Here is a 23053-nt window from a genome sequence, read left to right as displayed (position 1 = left end):
TAAAGAAATAAAGAGAAGCACCCACGTTGACCTTTTTTCAAATCTAAATTTTAAACCTGAAAGAATGCTTACCATTGAGATATTGAAATCGAAAAACTAATGAATGCAAGACAGATTAGTGAACTTGAGCTATGCTATTTAAAAATGCAAATGGCATCTCCTAGATACTAGATATTAACATAGAGATAGCACACATTTGTCTTTGCATTGTAAAAATAAAAGCTTAACTTCATTAATTTAGTAAAGCATATTTGCTACATGTAAATTATAAATGTCAAGTTCTTAACAATTATGTGTGAAATAAATGTCTTTATAAAGGTCAATCATCACATTGAGGGAGTTAGCATTATGGTAAATATGCTTAATAGTCTTTCCTTTTTTTCTTTTAATTTGCATTCATTGACCAAACCCCATAAATAAAAATGCTATTACTATAGGAGAAATTTATTTGGCAGTGTGTTAATACATTTAACCACTTGTTAACTTTCAGTCCAAGTCAGTAAGTAATTACAGGACTTTGGGGACAATTTGTGATATCTATCACATGAAGGTATTTTCTGGATGTTCATAAGTGCTTTGTCTAGGAACTATCTAATAGAATCATCAAATTTTAGTCTATCAGTTTGTAATGAAGTCTCAGCATTTTATGTGCTTCAGTTTTTATCTATTCCTGATACTTAGAGCATCTATTTTAAAGAAGAAAGCACAGCAGGAACCCAGGACCTCACTGCGGGATGAAGCTAAGAGCAACGGTGCTAACCTACCATATATCTTCTGGATGCCTTGCAAGTCATCATTAGGTAGTTTGAAGTTGTCTGTTTCCATGTACTGGTAAAATGGAGCCATGATGGCTGTGGGATCATTGGAATGCTCCAATCCCAGAGCATGTCCCAGTTCGTGAACTGCTACCAGAAATAAGTCATTTCCTGTGTGAATGAGAAGAAAAGAAGTTATTGTAACCAATGTCCAAATACAGAGTTGAAGAGGACAATTTGGTGTTATCAAAATCTCATTCAAGAAAAATAGTAGGGTCAATAGAAAAAGAAGAAATACTTCCAAATCATTTTACTTCATCTGGATACATCAGTTATTAAAATTGAAAAAAAAATTATTATGAAAGGAAATTACAAACAAATTTCACTTATAAATGAGGATGCAATATCTAAACAACAGGGAGGTGCCTGTGGCTCAAAGGTATAGGGTGCCGGCCCATATGCCAGAGCAGGGGTGGGGCGGTGGGTCGGAAACTTCAAAAAAAAGAAAAGAATTTAAAAAAAATCCTAAACAACATATTAACAAGTTGAATTAAAAATTATTGTTCAAGTAATGTACTTTGGTCAACATTAAATCCAATTATATAAGAATTAGTCACTATTTTCTTTTTTTTTTCCTTTTTCTTTTTTCTTTTTCTATAGTCTGTAAGATTTGGCATGATCTGTTGTCTGAAATTATCTTTTATTTTTATTTCTAAATATTAGTTGTCTATTTTTTGAGACTTTGGAAAAAATAATAAGAAGAAGTTGACTGATGACTCCATACTGAACCTCAGAGTCAAACCATTCTACGATAGACATACTCTTATCTGACAATGTGAATGTTACTTTCTTTGCATTATTATTATTATTGCTCAATATTTTGTTGCAGCAATCATCTGATTTCTTTCTGAATGTATTTATCTTCGTTCGTTTTTTACGAGGTTTTTGTTTCTAGTCCTTATCTTAAACATTGTCATTGTTATTAAATCTTAAGCCTTTTTAATTTTGCAAAGGCAAAAAGTGGAAACCAAATAAACACATGTGTATGTATAGAGGAAATTAAAGAAAAAAATAGCAGGGTCTCTTCACTTCAACTGTCAGTATGATTTTTATCATTGACTTTCCTACTGGCTAAGTCCAATTTCCATCTTTTAAAAAGAAGTAGGGGGAGGAGGTGGTGATAATTTAATCAGAATATTAGAAACTAGAAGGGAAGAACAAAAAGTAAGAGTTAAAGAAAAGTCTGTTCATCAGATACGACTGCTGTAAAAACTTCTCCCGATTATAAAGCAGACAATATATAATATCTCGCTTTTATGAGCTTCATGTTTAATATAATAATAACAACTCAGTAAAAAACAGGGCAATACCATCCTTACTTTTATACAGAATTAAGGCACAAGTCTTATTGGGAAGAGCAGAACTGTGATGCAAATTCAAGATACTGTGACGCTTAGATTACAGCTTGAATTTCTTATTATCTGAGATCATGGGAATACTGTACTATAAAATAAAAGCCATCAGCTAATAGTCATACTAGCTGGAATTCTAGTCCTAGCTCTATAACGGCCAATTCTAATTAATCCATATATTTACCTTAAAGCTGCTGTTTCTTACTGAAAATCCCCACCTGTGGTAAAGCTGCACGGTCAAGTCCATTTGGTAAAAACTCTCCAGCGATATTTGATGTGGCTCTGGGCAATCACACCCCTACTCATGACCTCTGCAGGTTGTCCACTCCTATATTATCATGACTACACTCACTCTGAAGAAAACGGGTGGTTCTACATCTATATTTGTTAATTCTAAAAATTTAGTTTGACCATCTGGGGTCAACTAATAGCCCCAAACGGCTGGGGCTATTACATGTCTATGAGTCATGTTTCTAAGTGAAAAGTTTAACATGATTAAACATAAAGTTTAGAGCTCACATGGATGACCTACTAGTAATGCACATAATTTCAATGCATTATCACTTTTAAGAGAACTCCTTTCCAACCATTTTTATAATGTAATATGTTAATTCTTTTGGGAGGAATATTTTTAAACCCCAAACCAGGTGAACAACTAAATTTCTTTCTCCTTGGAATGGTGTGTCCTACAGGAATGGATGATGTCACCAGGCTGCTTCCGTGTATGGCATCAGCTAATCAAAAATGAGCCCTTGGAACAATACTTCCAGGGCCCCGTCCATGTAAAAATGTAATGGAACATGGTTAATGGGTAGCACCAAGGGAGCATATTATATTCACAGGAGGAGGAGGGGAAACAGAAGGAAAGAGAAAGTTGTTCGTGAAGACATAGGGGAACTATGCCAGCTTTTGCAGGTATGTAATTTAGGGCTGTGTCTCAGGGGATACAGGTGAGAGAAAGAAGTAAAAGAAAAGAAGCTTCAGTCATCTTTAGATATAGAACATCTAACTCAACTCGGAAGGGAACACTTTTGTGATTTCATATCAGATAAATCTTTGTTAAGATACAAATCTGATACATAGGATTGAGGCTTATCACTACTCCATACCCAAAAAGGATGAGGAAACCTGAGCTGGAATGTGCTATCACTGGGCTACAAGCAAAAGAAAATCTCCTGGGCAGCACCTGAGGCTCAAAGGAGTAGGGCTCTGGCCCCATATGCCGGAGGTGGCAGCTTCAAACCCAGCCTGAGCTAAAAACTGCAAACAAAAGAAAGAAAGAAAGAAAGAAAAGAAAATCTTCTCCAAGAGGAGACCTAACAGCAAAACAAAAATCTATCAAAATAGAAAAAAGACCAATGAAAATCAAGGCCATTAAACCAAAAGCAGGAGACATTAAGGGTTGGCGTTCACATTTACTACAAACAGCCAGTCACAACTGAGTTTGGCAAGACAGTGCTGATTCAGAAAATCACTCAGGCCCTCTTGGCCTTCTTTTGGCAAAAATGATTCAAAGTTTTGGTCAGTAAGCCCCATGACTTACAGGGGTCATGTCTTGTTTTGGGTTTTCAAAAAGAAAAAAAAATGCGACCTTTGCCACCTTCCTCCTGTGTATCAGATTCCCTCCATGAGCAAAAAAGGACCCTGAAAACTCACTCTCTCACTCTCAGGCAGATAAGTTGTGCTTTCAGCCAGGCCACTAAACTTTTGGCTTGTGGCCTAGCTGAATTATTAAAATTACTTCAAATCGCTCACAAGAAAATAGTATCTTGGTCCCAAATATCTTGTTTTCCTTTTTGGCTAGTAAAAGAAATAGAAAAAGACAGTACACAGATCTAGTAGCAAACAGGTCTTAAACAGCCAAAGCTTTTCGGGTTAGTAGGTCACTACAAAGTTTTGAGATAGACTGTTTTATGGGCCATTATTTCATTTCCCAGAAACACAGTTGACAATGTCCTTTCTGATCCAACCATACATGTTTGAATGCGTTTGGCTTATAGACCTTGCCGGGAGACAGGGCTTCATTTGTTTCTGTCTGCGTGGATTTTAGGTTTCTTGATTTTAGTGTATCTCAAAACTTTCATCATGACCCATGCGTCTGTTCTTTTCAGATCTTTCAATTTTTTCCTAAGCACTGTTTTCAATGGTGGTGTCACTCCTTGCCTAAGGAATAAAGTCAGGCTTTAGAAGAAAATTAATAGGATGGTGATATGAACTTATGACCTTTTGAGTATGCCACAGCACTTTTAATCAGAAAGACTGGACAAGGGCTCCAAGTAATTACCATTCTTCAGATGATTGGCAATAATGTAATTAAATCTTACTTGCAGTTCACCACAGTTTAAAAGGGTAAGTTGTAAATAAAGCATCACTCTGTGATTTGAATTCAACTAGGAACAAAAGTTGTTGGCACATGAAGAGTTTTTGACAATTAAAATTCATCAGACCTCTTTTTACTAATGATGAAAATAATAACTGCTCCTGTAACTTATCATTAATCCACATTATTAGAAATTCTCAATTGTAATATGCCTTGATTTTATCACCATGTGGGCAACAAGGGAGAAATCAGCCTCTTGGCTCATAATACAGGAATAGTAACTTGCTTCTTTGGCAAGATTTTCAGTTTTGAATTTGTTTCTTTCAATTCTGTCTCTAATCTCCTTTCCTTTGTATACCCCAATACAGTTTCAGAATACTGAACTGTAGACTAGGAAAGATAATGCATTCTGTAACACTTTCCTGTTGTAATTATGTCTGTATTTTATTCCAAGCTCATTCTCCATTCCATGCATTTTTGCATGCTGTTCCCTCTGCTGGCATATCCTGAATGTTAAAAAATGATCCTGTAGTATTTAGTACATGAAAATTTTTGTGATTTTAACATTTATAATCCTAAAAGCCTACTCAAATATTAAGATATCCTCAGCATCATTGACTCTAGCTCTGATTTTTTTTCTTACCTCAGAACGTTGGCTCCCCCACTGCCTCCAGAGATAATGTAACTACACCAGACCAATCTGGTTTAACTTTTTATGCAACAAAATTGTGAGTTGTTTTCAGTTCTCATGAACCCCACAAGTTACAAATTCTCTGAGCAAGCGCAGATGAACAAAGTGTGCAATCCTGGGGGGATTGCTAGGATGAGGAGTGGAGATTGAATTGAGAAGCAGACACCACATGGCAAGTTGCCTGGAATCACATTAAAAAACCCAGGAGATCATGCTCATTACCCTTTTCTAATATACATCTTCTAGTTTGATTCTTTCTCACAAAATCTTACGAGTCCTTTAAAACAAAACTCAAAGTCACCTACTGAATGAAGCCATCCCTAAATCCCGAGGCAAATTTAGTTCCTCTACATCTGGGCATCCTTGGCAGTTTTATGGTACAGGATTATAACACATACTATGATTGCCCTGACTACTTTAATATTTACCTGAAGGTTAAATGTCTAACAGAATAAATTTGATCAGCCTTACAATGTTAAACGTTTAAATATTGGAATTTAAATGTTGAAATCCATGTCTAGAATGAAAATTCAGAAATCAGCACCAAATATTTGATTAGCAGAAATTTCTCCAGTGCTTAGTAGATGGATAATATGGCATGAATCTTCCTACTCTTCAGCCCTCTCAGACTGTACATACAGCTGGTTTCTCTACCTGAGAAGCCACAGAGATATGTGGGAGGCAACCTCCAAGATGACCCCAGTGGTCTTTGCCTTCTGGTCTTCACACTACATTATAGCAAGGTTCTATCAGGTTGCTATAGCAGAACATTGTATGTGATGGTACTTGTCTTCCCAAGTTAGGTCATAAAATACATCCATCTCTGCCATCTTCTTTCTCCCCTCCACTTTCATTCCTCTTTTTCTCTCATTAATTGCTCTGTATAAACTAGCTGCTCTGTTAATGCAGAGAGCCCTATGGAAAGGCCCATGTGGTGACAAGTGTGGCTTCCTACCAGTAGCATGCTGGAAATGAATTCTCCAACTCCTCTGGATGACTGCAGTACAGCCAACAGCAATACCCACGACATCTCCTCAGCCAGAATAGCTAGGTTAAGCTGCTCCTGGATTTCTGACCCTCAGAGCTATGTGAGATAATAAATGTTTGTTTTTTTAAGCTGGTAATCTTTTATGCAGCAATGAAAAAGTACTATGGGATATTTTACCACTTTAACTCATCTCCACTTGGTTATGATTAGGAGGTTGAGAAGAAAAACTAAAAACAACTGAGTAGAAAGAAAGCTCCCCAGAAGCATCTGAGTGTTTGTACAGTAATCCTGAGAAGGAATGGGAAATGAAATATTGTCCAATCCAACCACCTCTACATAAACTGAAACATTTGCCATAACCCTACATTTGAAGGAAAAGTATGTGACTGGAAATTTCTAGAGATGGAAATATCATCTGTTTCCCTGCCTCAAGCATTTTCTCAAATCTGTTAAACCTGACACCTTGCTTGCACCTACAGCACTAGTCTCCTTGAACGTCACTGAAAACAGCAACACTCTCTTGGTGGTCAGGAAGACTTGATCCTGACAGAGAGCCAAAGACTCTGGTAGACAGATCTGACAAAAGAACAGAAAAGAAATACTATTTATTGAGCAGCTATTAAGAGTGACAAATGTCACTGAACTTGTCAATTAATTTATTATCCTCTCCTTTACACATACAGCTTTCAGAGGCTATGGAACTTGCTTAGTCAGGTAGCCCGTACAAAGCAGAGTTGGTATTTACATTCTGATGCCCAGGTCCAGACGAGAGTTAGGTCACATATTTGGAAGACAGAAGCTGATTTGGGGCGGGTTTTCACATATCTCTTTCTGACACTATTGTTCTTCCATGCAGCCTTCAGTCCCTCACAGTCTTGGTGCCCTCCCTTTGCCTCCTCCCTACCTACCATCCTTGCCCTCAAGAGTACACCTAGGTTTAGCTGTTCCTGAATGCCTCAAGCTCCAGAATGATCTTCTGGTTTTACTTCTAGACATTTTTTCCCAATTGAGTCAGACATAGTTTGACTTTGAAAAAAGATTCTCACTCTAGTCATTTATTTGTTCCTTACCATTGGCTGGGCAAATGCAATGCAATGTAATTACAATTGTGAGAAGGTTTTACCTGCATGTCAGATAAATTTTCTTTTCATTTCAAAGTAAACCTCATTTGATTATATACATGGTCTGACTCTTGATGTACAGTAGAACCTTTTTAAGTTGCTCTTCCAAAAGACTATAACAAATTGGTTAATATACAGAGGTGGTCAACATCAGGAAGTAGGCCTACTGTACCATTACATACATGTAGTGCATGTCTGCTCTGTGAAAATTAAGTCAACCTAAGGAAGTGGTCAATGCAGGGAGGTGGTCAGCTCCAGAGGTTCTACTGTAGATTTTACAAAGTGTCATACAAGTGACCAACAGCACTTAATATATGGCAAGTAGAGTGCTAGATACTTTACATGGGTTAGTTTGTGTATTCTTTACCACAGGTTTTGTTATCACTATTATACAGACTAAGACTTGCATAGATAATGGGACTTGACCAAAGATACACAGTAATAGACTAAAACTTATTTAGGCTTCCAAATAGCCCAGGCCCATGACCAAGAACTTAAGTGTGGTGAGAAAATGTATTTTTCCACTTTTGCCCTAAATTATCTTCTCAAGGCTTCAGACTGTGTATCCCAGGTGAAAAGGGTTACTGCAAGCCACCTACAAAGAATATGGCTGCTGCATAAGAGCTGTTCCTAGAAGTCTGTAACAATGGTTGGTGTGTCTTTTACCATGGAATGAATGTTGAACTTAATATTTTAAAACATACTACATGTTTTAGTTTATTCAGGCTGCCATAACAAAATACCACAACCTGGGTGGCTTAAACCACAGAAATGTATTTTCTCATTTCTGGAAGCCAGAAATCTGAGAAGAGGATGTTAGCATGGTTGGGTTCTGGTGAGGGCCCTTTTCCTGGCTTATAGATGGTTGTCTTCTCTCTGTATCCTTACATGATGAACAGAGGGAGGGCAAGCACTCTGGGGCCTCTTCTGATAAGGGCACTAATCCCATCCACTGGGCCCCACCCTCGTGTCCTCATCTTAATTACCTCCCAAAGGCTTCATCTCCAAATACACTGTAGGTTAAAACTTCAACATATGAATTTTCTGGGGACACAATATAGTCCGTAGAAAATCCTCAATCCAATTCTGTCTGGCTGCTCAAAATGTTTTCTTGATTTTTACTGCTTATAACTTTAAGTCTAAGAGTTCTAGCAAAAGAAAGAAAAGAAATATTTTCCAAACAGGGTGAAAAACCAATATTGCTACAATTAGGAGAAAGGTATATTAGATAGATTTGCACTTTTAAAAATTTATAAACATTTCTTCAGCAATTGAAAAGGTTTGCTGGGAATGTTAGGACTGTCTGTTTGCATGTGGTTAGATTTGTTTACATGCCATTAGTGTACGCTAATAAGGCACAATTAAACACTGGGCACTTAAATATGAGGAAAACAAACTGCAATCTAACAGGTCTCCAAAATCAATAAAAATACTTTCAAAACTATACAAACACCAAACATTTATAGTTTTTCAGTGAAAGAATAGGAAGAGGTTAGGTCTATGTTAGCCAGGTGAAGTGAAAAGCATAAAAAAAATTTAGATAACCAAGGCCAAAGTATACTTTTTATTCCTTTAGGCTATAGTTCGAATAATCTGTATTTAGTGGATTAGAAATGTCTTCACCTAATTCAGAAAAGTCATGCTGAAAAAGAAAGTAAGTTTGGATATGGCTAATTGTATCATGATATAAATGAAGACTTTTTATTTCCTCTCCTATTGAGCTTAGCTCAGATCCTAAGAACATTCTCAGTGTGTGTCATGCTATTTATTTATGTGTGGTTTATCTGTCCTATACTTTCCCCCTGTGTAGCTCAAACTGATTGGACAGGATGACTCCGGAGGCCTGACTTAGCTATCTTTGTGGTTGGTGTAGACCAATTGTAGTTATTGCCTACACAAAAGTAATCATACAATAAATTGCAAAGCCATTTTTCAGGAAGTGATCTGAATTATGTGCTATATTATTGTTTGAATTATTATTTGAATAACAAAAAATTATTTGTATAGTAACCCTGGTTTTCATGCTATAACTTCCAGACTACTAGCAACCATAAACATATAATATACTCTTTAAATTATTAATTACCTATGTGCAAGGAATGCTATATAAAATTATCGAAGTATTAATAAATAATTTATGTTAACATATAATTGATTTTTGTACTGTGTACCAGAAAATACAAGTGTCTGGGACTCCAAAGATAAATCGCCCTAGGCTATTGTTCTTAATATGGAAACTGAGAGATTAGTTCAGTAACTCTTGAGCTCTTTTGATCTCATAAGCTTCTTAAAGAATCTGAGAAACCATGGAACTTCTCACAAGAAATATGAATGCATCAATAAAGTATTGCATTTCACTATGGAATTATTTTTACCTTACTTGAGTCTTTTAACACAAACTCTCTGTGATAAGCAGAGTAAGTTCTGGGGATCTTACGTACAGCCTGATGACCATAGTTAACAATACCATGTTGGACACTTGAAATTTACTCAGAGTATAGATTGTAAGTGTTCTCATCATAAAAAAATAAAAAGATAAATGGTAATTGTAACGTGATGAGGTGATAGATGTGTTAACTAAGTTGACTGTGGTAATCATTTCACAATGGGTGTGTATGTACATATGTACTCATCACACCTTGCACACCATATGCCAAAGATATACACACACATACAAAAGGACAAGGTAAATTTAAAATCCTGACTCAGCTATTGACTGTACAAATTTAGTAAATTATATGGTTATTGGTAGGTTAAGTAACATCACACACATAAAATATTTTGCACAGTGACTAAAATATAGTTGAGTGCGAAGTTGTAGTTTCAGCAAAAATAACAACTACTTCTATTACTCATATTCCTATAACAAACAACCTTTACAACAAACATTCAAGGTAAATACTAAATTACATGAAAAGACATTGAAGCTCCAGTACATTGGATTACAAAAGGTCATAAGCCTGTTATATATAAGAACAGGTGCTGAAATACCAGTTCTGACTTCATCAAAACTAGTGCACCATGTAAATGTGTGAGTAACAGGGTTGAGAAATACACTGGGATCTATTTTGGGAGTTCTGCATGCTAGGTTTAAGAGGGTGATCAATATGTAGGAGACCAGAGAATACTATGAAAGTTTGATACTGAAACGATACTGCTGTCCATTTGGCCTTAGTATATGCGAGTATGATTGGAGCGGGGAAGTGGCTGAAGGCAGAGAAGCAGTTATCAGAGTGCTTCGGCAGTCAGCCTTGTTAGAGGATGACGTCCTAAGCTGGGGTGGTGATAAAGGAAACAGGAACTGACAAAGAACATATGACACTGATAGAATGGCTGAAATAGGTTTTTGAATTTTGCTATTTCTCACTATTAAATTAAGAGTTGGCCATAACCCCTTACTCATTGAATTCCATGTAAAAGTTATATATTCTTCTTATTGCCAAATAGCAAACCTTAACCTAGATTTTGATTTCAATTTTCAAAATTACTAGTTATGATTTTTTAAGTCCATTTAAGATTCATATGTAAATATTTCACATCATTTGCACATAGTACCTTAAATTTCTTTTTTTTAATTTTCTTTTTGAGACAGAGTTACACTCTTGTCCTGGGTAGAGTGCAGTGGCATCATCATGGCTCATCACGTCCTCAAACCCCTCGCTCAAGTCATCTTCCTGCCTCAGCCTTCCCAGTACCTGGGACTACAGGTGTGCTCTAAGACACCTGGCTAATTTTCCTTTTTTTAGTAGGTCTTGGTATTCTCAGGCTGGTGATGAACTCCAGAGCTCAAAAATTGTCCTGCTTTGGCCTCCCACAGTGCCAGAATTACAGGCCTCCTGGCCATTTTCTTTGCAAATTTTGTGCTTAACTGCATGATAGATGATCAGCACAAAATGGTACAAAAATTTGTAAATGTTTCATTCATTCTATTGTATTGACATATCTAGGGTATAGTTCCCGTATAGACTTTGCTATATCCCTGCACTTTGCTGATGTGAACTTATCCTACAAGTGCTTGAAAGGCTTACTATATCACCAATGATACTGTGTTGCTATACACAAGTGCTGGCTTACAACAATAAGAATGGGTTAGCTCTTTTTGAGGAAGGGCATTGGGCTTACTATGATGCAAAGAGGCAGTATTTGAAAAGGCATAGCCTCCCTAAATAGAGTACACAGCTGCAAGCTCAAGGACATCCTTTCTGTGCATGCTGTGGAGAAACGCTTCTGTTTCCTATCAGCCTGTCTATCAAAACTTTCATAAACTTGGAAGCCAGTGTATGCTTGCATATGAAATAGAATAATTAGCAAAATAAGTAAGTTATTTTGTTAGCAAAATCGCTGCTTTTTCAGCATAAACGTTTGGACACCAGAAACTTTTTATTTTATATTGGTGAGAAACTTCTGATCATAACACTAAGGAAAGAACTGATTAAAGCATAAATAAAAGGTGATTTACACAGCAATTGAATTTGAGATGTGTGCTGTGGATTTTACGTATGACCAAGATGTCTTTAACTATCTCCTCCATTTAACTAAACTTCAGATAGGTTTCTTCTTGACTCTAGGCTCCTGACTTTCCTTTTCTTAAAGCATTTACTTTAGGAAACCTGCAATTACAAATTCTCTGCCTCTTTAAGATGCAAATTTCCTAGCCTCTAGCCACATTTACAAATTAGGGATGACTTTTCTCAAAGACGTAGCAGCTAACTCTTTACATTGTAATCATCAAGCTTGACAGAGCCCCTATCTCCTGGTCTCTAAGGGAAGGGAGGAACCTCACAGTGATTAGTATCAATTAGCAAACAAAACTTTCCTAATCACATTGCTCAAACTCCTCCCTACACTTTGTAAGGATAATCAGGACTATGTATCCCCAGGACAATATTGGGAAAGTATTTTTAGAGTCCGGAAGACGGAACCTATGGAGCTCAGAGGGTGGTGGGACTCTTTGGGGCAGGTGGATAGACCAAAGTAGTTTTCTAGTTCATACCCATTTCTTAAAGAACAAACTTGGAGTCTCAGTGGGTTAAAATTCCTGGCTCTTGAGGACTAGAATAGCGACCTTCATAGAAGGGGTGTTCAAATTCCAATATCAGGGATGTAGCAAGAGAGAATCAGACAGAAAGCAACTGAAAAAGTGTTACAGGAAGACCTGAATAGATGCAGTGGAGTACTGAGTCCGTACAGGTGTCAAGGTCACCATACACACACTCATGGAAAATGGGAAATTGTAACTAAATGTACCTTTATTTACAAAATATTTATTGCAAAATTTTATAAAATATTTATAACATAGTTCTCTAGGTGTTGATATATAAATGTAAAAATATAAAATACAATATAAAATATGAGTTTGTTAAATTTCCTGTGTGTGATGACCTGGCAGAGTGAGTGTGTGCGGTCCTCAGAGTAAACACACACAGCTTCGCTGAATCTAAATATATTTACATGGGTAAAGGCAATCAATCTAGTTCAAGTACAACTGCTTATTTAGTTGTAATTAAAGAAATACAGCATTCAAAAGTCGGAGGGGTATAGAATTTTAGTTGATTGCCAAATTTTGCTTTGTCTCAGTTTACTGCTACCTGGTAATTCATTTTTGTGTGTTACAGGCACAGATACTTTTCTGTTTTGTTGGAAAAAGCCAACAAAAACAACCCTTTATACCCATATATCTGTAAATAGATTTATTAACATGTTATAAACAATTCTTAAAAAGGATTAATCTATGAACAACAAAAGCAAATAAAGAAGCCACGATGACTTTATCTTGACTCATTCAGGTCTGGTCCGCTGATGTCCTCTTCCCTTTTCGCCCTAACTAAAGCTCTTCTCCAGAAGAACTGGGCTTTTTTTAATATTCATTTTTTAAAAAAATGTTTTCATTGTGTTTTTAATCTAAAGCAACCCTCTTTCCTTCCTTTCTTCAGCCTGCATTTTTTTCATGAAAATACTCAGTAATATAACTAGACAAAAATGTGTGCATAAAATATAACATCAATTATAACTTAGTACCTTAACATAGTCAGGTATTTTTCCAAGATGCTTCCTATGTGTGTGTATATTATACATACACACACACACACACACACACACACATATATATATAAAAATTTTTTTGTTTTGTTTTGTTTTGATTTAGCACACAATGGACCTTATACTTGCCACCGGAATGGATGACATTAATTTAACTTGCAGAGCTATACAGAGTGAATTTATCTAGAGAGTGAATCAACAACTCAGGAATTTCTGACAAAGGAGTACTTTATTTTCAAAAAACATTTCCAAATTGATTAAAGCTATTGATGCCGTTAAAAAAAGGCAAATGAGGCAGCTCCTGTGGCTCAAAGGAGTGGGGCACTAGCCCCATATGCCAGAGGTGGTGGCATCAAACCCAGCCCCAGCCAAAAACTGCAAAAAAAAAAAAAAAAAAAAGAAAGAAAAAAAGAAAGAAAGGAAAAAAAGGTAAATTTATATGCTTTCTACAATTCTCATCTCAGTCATTTGAGCTCATAGTTGTGCTCTAGGAAGTGATACAACCCATGTAAAATTTTATTCAATCAATAAATCACCCTCCATGTGTGAATTGAAAAAATAAAATGTAGAATTGCATAACTAGTTGTACATTCACTATTAGTGAGGGTTAGATAAGACAGATTTCCAAAATACTTTAGTGAAGTAGTGGCCTTTAAAGTAGACATTTATATGACACATATCAATAAAAACAGGAGATTGAAGCCTGCTGCTCACACAGCAAATTCTGACATATATTTCTGGATCATGCAAAAGGATGTGATGTAACCTAAGTGTCTTCCTTATTTGCTTTCTTCAGTTTGCCTATGGAATGATGAAACTGAAATAGCAGGGTAAAAATGGAAGCGAAAATGGAAGGACATTTCTTTTTTTAAGGATAGATGTGCTTTACATCAGGCTGTGGTTTATTTAACATATTCTTCAGTAATCAAAACTCACATTTCAATTGATTTTATCATAAGTCCAGCAAGATATTTGGTCGAATTTTTACTTAGTAAATAAGAATTTGAAATGCCAGGGGTTTAGCTTAGGAGTTGGCAGAACATTCTGCTGGTGTGGTAAAGAATTTCCAATGTTCTAGAGAATGTTTTCTTTCTAGGATATGTGACTTAGAAGGGAAGCATAACCTAAATGTCTTGTCTTGTGTGTGTGCGGGGGGGGGAGGGGACTGTAAATAAAGCAATGAATACAGACAGTACTTATGTTTCATAATTTTAAAACATTCTATAAAAATAAATAGTATAATAACTTCATTGTGGTCTTGAAAACTTCTAGCGAACAGGGAAACTTAAAAATGTAGTAGAAATACTGACTTTAAAAGGTGAGGCTTATAAATCCCTGATTTTGAGATTTCTTTTACTTTTAATCATGTTCTAGTTGCAAAAGACCTAATTAATTGGGAAGTGGTTGCCTCATTTACAAAAGGGGAATGAAAATGAACAACCACAAAGTACATATAATGGCCCAGACACTTAATCTTCGCAAAAATCCTGTAAGGTAGATTAAAATTACCCCCAGATAACACTGAAAGAAACAAAGGTTTGGAGCAAATAACTGAAAAGGTGGCAGGTGGTACAGGCAAGTCTTACCCAGGTATGTATTCCCTCTTATGATTTCCAATAATTTATTTTACTTTCTCTCTCTTCTCTCCTCTCTCTCTCTCTCTCTCTCTCTCACACACACACACATTCTCAGTAAACACCATCACCTAATCTAAGGCAGAAGACATGTATGTAACATGACAAAATGAAAAAGAAGAAACCCAATGCTGATGCCCCAAAGAATATCTTTTCCTTTAATCTTTGCTCATGGACTGTTAGCTTCCAGGAGCTCTAATAACACACAGCAAGAACTGATTGTCCATTGCATGCCCAATCAGTAATACAGACCATCCACAGGACAGACAAAAGTCACTAGACACCTACCATACTATATGCTGTTAACATATGAGATGTTACTAAAACATCAGTATCATCACAGAACTCCATTACTCAACATCCTAAAATAGTTTCTTACTACATTTCAAATTACCCATTAAAAATTACCTTCCATAGTCTGGTTCAAATATTCCTATCTCCCTCTATTCACCAACATGTAGCTTAATTCTTACCAGTCCCCCTAACAAACTAGATTAATTTTACCTCTTTCACTTTCTTCATGCTAATACTCTATGTATATAAACGCAATGAAGCATCTGTTCCTTTTCTCTCACTGTTTAAAGTTTTAGCATGTGGTTTATTGTGATTGAACAATTTTGTACTCTCAGTGTTACAAAATGAGAACTGAACTGTGTATGAATGATCCCACTGATTGCATCACATTACTTATTAGTGCAAGGGGTATGTCTTCTTCAGAGATAGAATTTCCCTATCTTCTTCAGAGACAGAACCGTGACTATGTTCATATTATTTTCCCTGGCTTTGTCTTATTCTATTTTGTAGGTCATTCTAACAACAAAGTGTATTTACCAAAAGTTATTTTAGCTGTAGGAAAATTTTAAAAAGTGGTAAAAATTAAAAATTTTGAATGTACATAATAGTAAGGTATAATACTTGAAAAGCTTTGGAAAAACTCTTTCAAATATAATTTTTCAATTGTTCTTTGTAAATAATATGATAATGTTGTTCAAGGTAGCCAGTAATACCTAAAAAAGTAACTCCTTAAAACAAAAGCCCTTGGTGGTTTCACAATTTCTGTGCATGAGGAATATGACGGAAGCTTAAATGGGTTGGTTGACAGCAAGATTTTTCATTTGTTTCAGTCAAACTATTGGCTCAAGTGGTCAAGAGGTTTGACTAGGGGCTAAACTTCAAAGCCCAGTGAGGCGGTGGTGGAAAGCCTTGGATGATGCTACCTGTTGGACAAAGGTGTGATGGTCCTCTCTACCTGGCCTCTTTTCATATGTTGGCTAAATCTCCATGTGACATGTCATTGCCTTCATCAACAGTGACTGATGAGAGAGAAAGAAAGACTGCCTGAGATGGAATTCGCCACCATTTCTAAGTGATTTAGCATCACCATTTATAAGTGATTTACCATCATTACTCTATATTCCTGTCATTAGATGTAAGTGACTGTATATAAAGGGCATCATTAGTAAGAGTCAGCTCATTGGTGGCCATCTTGAAATGGCCAGTATCAGAAACATCAGTGAATGCTACCATTTTGGAGTAGCTTCTAGGTTTCAGATACTTCATACTAAGTATTTGCTTTATTATTATAACTGTGCATAAGACAGTCTTCCAGTTACATTTTTTCTAGGAAGAAACCAATACCCCCAAATGTTAAATAACAAGCAACATTGCTAGCTACTGGCAAAGCCAGGATCCAAACACAATTTTATTGTTTTCAATGTCAGCAATTTTTCTCCCTTCAACACTTTGCCTTTTTTTATCTTCTACAATAACGACAAGTTATTAGACTGTGATGACTTTTATTCTATGCACTGTTTTGGTAATTCATATTACTTGAGCATAGGAAAAAAGAAGAATTATCTTGTTGTTAACTTTAATAAATATGGTTCTAAAAGAAAATTATAACCTTCAAAATCTTCCACTTTTCAACATGACTCTCAGATACAGAAAAATTATAGAGCAGATCTCGTGATAAATTCTGAAATGAGGTGTTTGGGTTCAGAATTCTCCCAAGAACTGTACAGAAATAAAGGGGTCTTTTCATCTTTATCATTTACACTAGGAGTCTCATGAGCCCTCCTCAATTACTGTTCTACACCAGCTGGAGAATCAGGAGCTAGCGATGATTACACTGAACTTTAATGATTGACTTGTACTATTTGTTGATTTCTAAAGAACATACTTTTCATGTCATTCTGCAGAGTAGTCACACTCTTCACATTTTATAAGCATTCTAGAATCATCCCTCTGTGCCCTTGACAAAGAGATGATGCAGATATATTTTCAGAGTAGTGATTCAAGTTGCAGTAACTAAATTTTTGCACAAACAAGATTAGAGTTTAAAATAATGATGTAGAATTAAATGAAACACTTGGAATTTGAGTTAACAATGTGACAAATAGCATTTCAAATGTTCATATAAAAAATCTCATTATGCTTTTCTTTAATTATCATAGTTCCCATTATGATAACCACCACATCATCATCGAACATATTAATTATAATCATTTTTGTCATTTTGTATCCTGCTGACCTTCATCTTGTGATATGATCTTCAATGCAACTATACAAAAAAACAAAGAAAGTGAATTGCAATTCATCATCAGTTTGCAGAACATTAAGCACAGTTTCTGCTATAAAAAAAAAATGATTAGTGAGAGGCGCTTCATTGGGGCCCATCTTAAAGGAAATAAACAAAGGCACAATAACTAATCAGAGCTTCCAAAGGCACCAAAACCTTTAAAAAGCAAGGTACTAGTATATAGAAATGTAAAGCACTTCAGGAAAAATGTACATCTAAATACACAATTTCAAATTATTTTATAACGTATGCTTCTTAGCAGCTAATTAGAAAACTCCAACTTTATTTAATAAAAAATGTTCTTTACATGTACCTGATGTTTTTTTCTATCTTCTTGCCTGGCTAAATAGTGTATCTGTTAAACTTTATTTTTCTGCCCCACTCCATAAAACACCTTGATCTGATGCTACTGATATGTATTGAGGCTTATGATTGTCTTGTTCTAATATATCATAAGATTGATCACGCTTTGATTTATTATTCTTCAGTCTGTTCATGTCTAGAAAAGCATATGAATAGAATTGTCCCAAATAAGCTTTTCCATCATAAAAAGGATAAGGAATATTTTCTTTTTCTAATGTTAATTCACTATCTCACAATCATTCCATTCTTTACACAATCCCTTCCCTTTGAAATACGTTAAAGCTCTTCTATTAATCTTTTAGTCCCTTACAAGTTACTAATCAAAATTTATTTCGGCCAAACTTAATTGCACTACATGCATTTATTCATCAAGCAAACATTTATTGAGTATCAGATTAAGTACATTGACCTGATTCTTAATGAGCTTAGTCTGGTAGAGGAAATTGATTAAAAAAAAAGAGAGAGAGAAACATAAACAGCAAAAATCACAGAGATAACAATTCAATAACCATATGATTAGCAACTAAAATGTTGCAGACACAGTAGCTTCTGAGACCAATAAGTTAAACCAGGTACCAGCCTCAGACTACAAGTGTCAGACAGGTGTGTAAACAAATTCAGGGGTGTTTTACAAGTGTTGCAGGTTCTAAGATAGAAGCGTGTATAGGTTAGTGAGAATTCAGATGAGAAATTTAACAGTTCTATTATGACTATATGATAGACCGAGTCTCAGGGTTTGAAACTGGAGGCAGTTATGTTCTAATCAAAATGCCGATGTGAGAAATAAATGAAGATCTGAACCAAAGCAGAGGAGTCACTGATGGCGAGGGCGGTAAGTCTTAACAGAGACTCAAAGATAAGAATCAATGTGATCAATTTATTGTGGGGACTAAATGGGATAAAGGGCGAAGAATCAAATCAAATATCCAAACAAACAAACACACTCCAGCACAACACCAGGTTTCTAGTTTGGACGATCAGATGCTTGTTGTTATATTATCAAAGGCAAAGAATATAACAACTACAGCAGATCTGGGGACATGATAAGTTATCTTTTGAACGTATTTAGTTTGACATTCCCATGGGCAGTGAAATCTGGGTTTACAGCATAGAAGGAAAACTGGCTTAGCAGTAAAGTGTTTACAAGTTTTATAAGTAGTGCAAGCTATGGAAGTAAATAAACAGGCATAAAAAGGATATGGAAAGATTATAAACCAACGCAAAATAAAATCCGTGTGTCAAAACTCAGAGAAGTTCGAAAGAGAAGGCAACATGAAGGGTAACTTCAAGTTCAAGCAGTAGAATGCAGAGTGAGCAGCCCCCTGGGAAGGTAGAGCTAAAAGGTTTTAATGAAGCAGAGGTTAAACAAAAGTAGATGTTAAGAAAGAGATGACCTAAAAAAAGTTCATAGATTTGGCAACTCAAAGTTAAGATGACTTCAGACAGGTGCATGGAAACTTTCAGATGAATTAGTGAAGTGGAAGTAAAGAAGCAGAGATATTAAGTCTGTTGGGAACACGCCTGAAAACCAGAGGGGACTGCCGTATCACGTGGGTCGTCTCCACGTCATCCTCAATTGAATTCCATTAAAATTTTTAAGTAATTTTCTCCATGAATGTAAAATATACAAAATGATGAAATCGTCCAATCCTAAGTGTACACTTCAGTTGATCATTACAAATTGAAAAACGTATGCAGTCCATCCTCACATCACAAGTGGAAAAATGTGTGCAAATAATCCATCTATTTTTGTCTCCTTCCCGGGCACTACGTCCCCAAAGGAACAGTTATCAGCTTCCTATCACCAAAGATGAGCTTGCTTGTTTTTGAACTTACAGTAAAGAAATCAAACTGCACAAATAACTTTTTGAAAGTAAGCTGACTGTGGGACTCATGCATGGTTTTATATAAAGTTTGTTCATTCTCACTACTGTGTAATATTCTATTGAAAACATAATAACACAGATTGTTTATCTTTTGTGTTGCTGATGGACATTGGAGCTGTTCCAGTTGGGGCTATTAAAAACAGTGCTGCTGTGAACATTCTACTCCGTATCTTTTCATATACACCCCACTACACTATACTCACAAATGCCCCCCCCCACAGACACATACGCTATAAAATGCTTGTTGAATACGCATGCATTCAGCATAGTGTCAGCAGTGTGTGTGTGTGTTTGTGTGTGTGTGTGTGTATGGGTATATTTGTCACATTCTGTATGTTTAATAAATTTTTCTTTTATTCCAGGACTATGTGGTGCTCCTAGTGTTCCACATTCTCATGCACAATTGCTAGAGTCCATCTTTTTATTAGCAAGTCAGGAGGATGTGTGGTATCTCATTGTGCTTTTGATTTATGTTTTCTAGTTGACCAATGATGTGGAAAGGTTTTCATATGCTTGAGTATTTTTGCATGTGAGATGCTTTGCCCATTTTTTATACAGTGGGTTACCTATTTCATTTTGACATGTTGTCAAAAGATTGTGAAGGGTGTGAGCTTCTCCCCTATTTGATACATAAGAAGTTAACCTGCCACATTTTACAGAATGCTGGAAGGGGACAGGAGACGCGTGGGTCAGACACAGAGGATCTTATTACTCATGACAGAGCAAACATCAGGAGAATCAGTATGTTTGTATTAGTTTCCCGTAGCGCAATCCCCAGGGGGTCATGTGTGTGTGTCCAGATAGCTACCTGCACATTCAGTGTGCTGCACTAAAGACGAACTCTGAAATTAGGGAACGGAAATCTTTTATAAAGGGCAGTAAGCATGCCTAATCTTTTTTTCTAAAAGAAGGCATTACGCTAATTATACCGGGCAGTACATTCTTTTTTCCAGAGGGATACAATGTTTCTTTTCTGTAAAAAGTCAGCCAGCCCAGAAAAAAAGGGTAGGTAGTATCTCATTTCATGACGCTAGAAATGTAAGAACTTTATAAGAAATTGTCACCTAACAATATGTTCCATGTATGATTCTTGTCTATAATAAATATCTATCCCAAATAAATGATGCGTCTTTAATACGTTTAATGGTGCTTTCCTTTTAAATGAACAAGTGATCTTAATAGTAATGAAGTCTAATTTATGACTGATGCTTTTTTTCTTTCCTGCTTAAAATATTTTGTATATGTTTCCCACATACACAAGTAGTTATGAAATGTTTTTCTGGGTCATATTTTAGATTTTGGTAAGTTTGACTTTCACATTAAAATGTACACTGTGACGTTTGGGGTCAACATTCAGCTTTTCTACCCGTGCAGCTATCTAGTTGAAATTGAATTATATGCTATCAAGGCCATCTTCACCCTACTCTATTGCTATATCATGATGTCTCATTAAACATAAGAACTATTGATGTGTGGATCTATGACCAGATTTTCTATTCTGTTTCATGAATAAAGTCTCCTTATCACTCCTTATGCCTATACATCACTCTGGTGATTTTTGTTGTTTTACTAAAACTCCTGTATCTGCTCCTAAAAGTCTTCTATGAAGGCTTTCCTTTTTCAAGGAAATATCTTGGCTATTATTGGACTTTTGCACATCCATCTGCCAGAAATCATTTGGATTTATTCTAGTGTGCATCTGTTATCAATAAATTACCTTGTATTTTCTTTATCTAGAAATTTCCTTGTTTTTCATTGATTTTGGAAACATGTTTTTGATGGAAGAGAATTTTAGGTTGGCCTTTATAGGTGGAGCATCCCTAATCCTAAAATCCTGAAGTTCAAAATATTTCAAAAGCAAAGCTTTTTGAATGTCAAACTGTATAAAATACTCATTGGAACATATTGTATTTCAGATTTTTGGATCAGGGATGCTCAACTGGTAAGTATAAAATAAATATTCTGAATTCCAAGCCCCATCACCCTGCGAAACGTCCAAAATCCAAACACTCCTTGTTTCACACATTTTATCTAAGGGATATTCAACCTGTCAACACGTTAAGGATGTCATATCATTGTCTTCTAACTTTCAACGTTAATGTTGAGAAATCAGATGCCAGTGCTATTTTTTCTCTTAAGCAAAAGTACTCTTTCAAAAAAAAATTGTCTCTTCTGGCTGCATTTAAGATGTTCTCTCTAGATTTCACTACTTACACTATGTGTCTGAGTAATTGTATTTAATCTGATTGGAATTCAAACACCTATTGATTTAGTGGTGTGATGTGTTTCATATATTTTGAAAACTTTATTGAAATTTCCTATTTAAATATTGATTTTCTTCTTTACCTGTACTTGTCTCTGCCCATGACCTTCATTTTGTAAGTGCTGGGCATTTTTCATGATGCTCTCCTTGCATGGCTCTTCTCCCCACCCCACTCCTTGATTTCTCTGTGCTTCAGCCTGGATCTTCTCTGAAGATAACGGTTATTGAAAGATAATGGTTCTTTCAGTTCATACATCCTCTCTTATACTGTGTCGGCTCCTCTGTTAATACTATTAAGTTATTAATTTCAGTTATTATATTATTTTAGTTCCAGTCTTTACATTTTTATCCTTTGATCAACTGTTGAAATTCCCCCACCTTCTATTTCTTAGACATATTTGTCAGTTATTTCAAAGTCTCTGAAAAATACTTCCAATACGTGGATCTTGTGTGCGTGTGTGTGTGTTTGGGGGGCATGTGAGGATGTTTTCCTCTAGGTATAGTTATTTGGGATGCCTATTTTATTTCCTTTTTTCAGGACTATCTTGGCATTATTGGACTTTTGCATATCCAGCATCATATCCTGGATCTCCTGGACACAATATTTTATTTGTGTTGAGAGAAATGATGATATTTTCATCTAATGAACATTCATCCCACACTCTTACAGTTACCTAAAATGGGGGCAGATCACCTGCCTTTTCTTGGACGCTGGGAAGTCTGGTTACATTTTCTTTAAACTTTGTTCCTAGGGTGTGGCTCCCTAGATGTTCTAACTGGGCACACGGAGTGTTTACCAACATCCATCATCACTACCAGGGTTTTCACTCTAATTTCTGGGTCCTCATCACCACGACCCGAATGAACACTCTTCTGGGTTTCAGTGGTCCGTCCTCACCTCCACGACCCGAATGAACACTCTGTTCTGGGTTTCAGGGGTCGGTCCTCACCACCACGACTCGAATGAACACTCTGTTCTGGGTTTCAGGGGTCGGTCCTCACC

General features: G+C 36.0%; 1 protein-coding gene across 1 annotated transcript in view; it reads right to left on the bottom strand.

The window, feature by feature from the left end:
* MMP16 (matrix metallopeptidase 16) overlaps nucleotides 1–23053 on the bottom strand; it is a 281181-nt gene that overhangs the window by 79340 nt on the left and 178788 nt on the right. The window contains exon 5 of the mRNA XM_003782500.2: nucleotides 765–926. Within this exon, the coding sequence (XP_003782548.1) occupies nucleotides 765–926 (162 nt within the window). The remainder of the gene's footprint in view (nucleotides 1–764; nucleotides 927–23053) is intronic.

This window comes from Otolemur garnettii, unplaced genomic scaffold, assembly GCF_000181295.1.
Source record: "Otolemur garnettii isolate 467f Iridium unplaced genomic scaffold, OtoGar3 scaffold00004, whole genome shotgun sequence".
NCBI lineage: Eukaryota > Metazoa > Chordata > Mammalia > Primates > Galagidae > Otolemur > Otolemur garnettii.
Note: the sequence above shows the minus strand (reverse complement) of the source record. Positions and strands in the feature narration are given on the sequence as shown.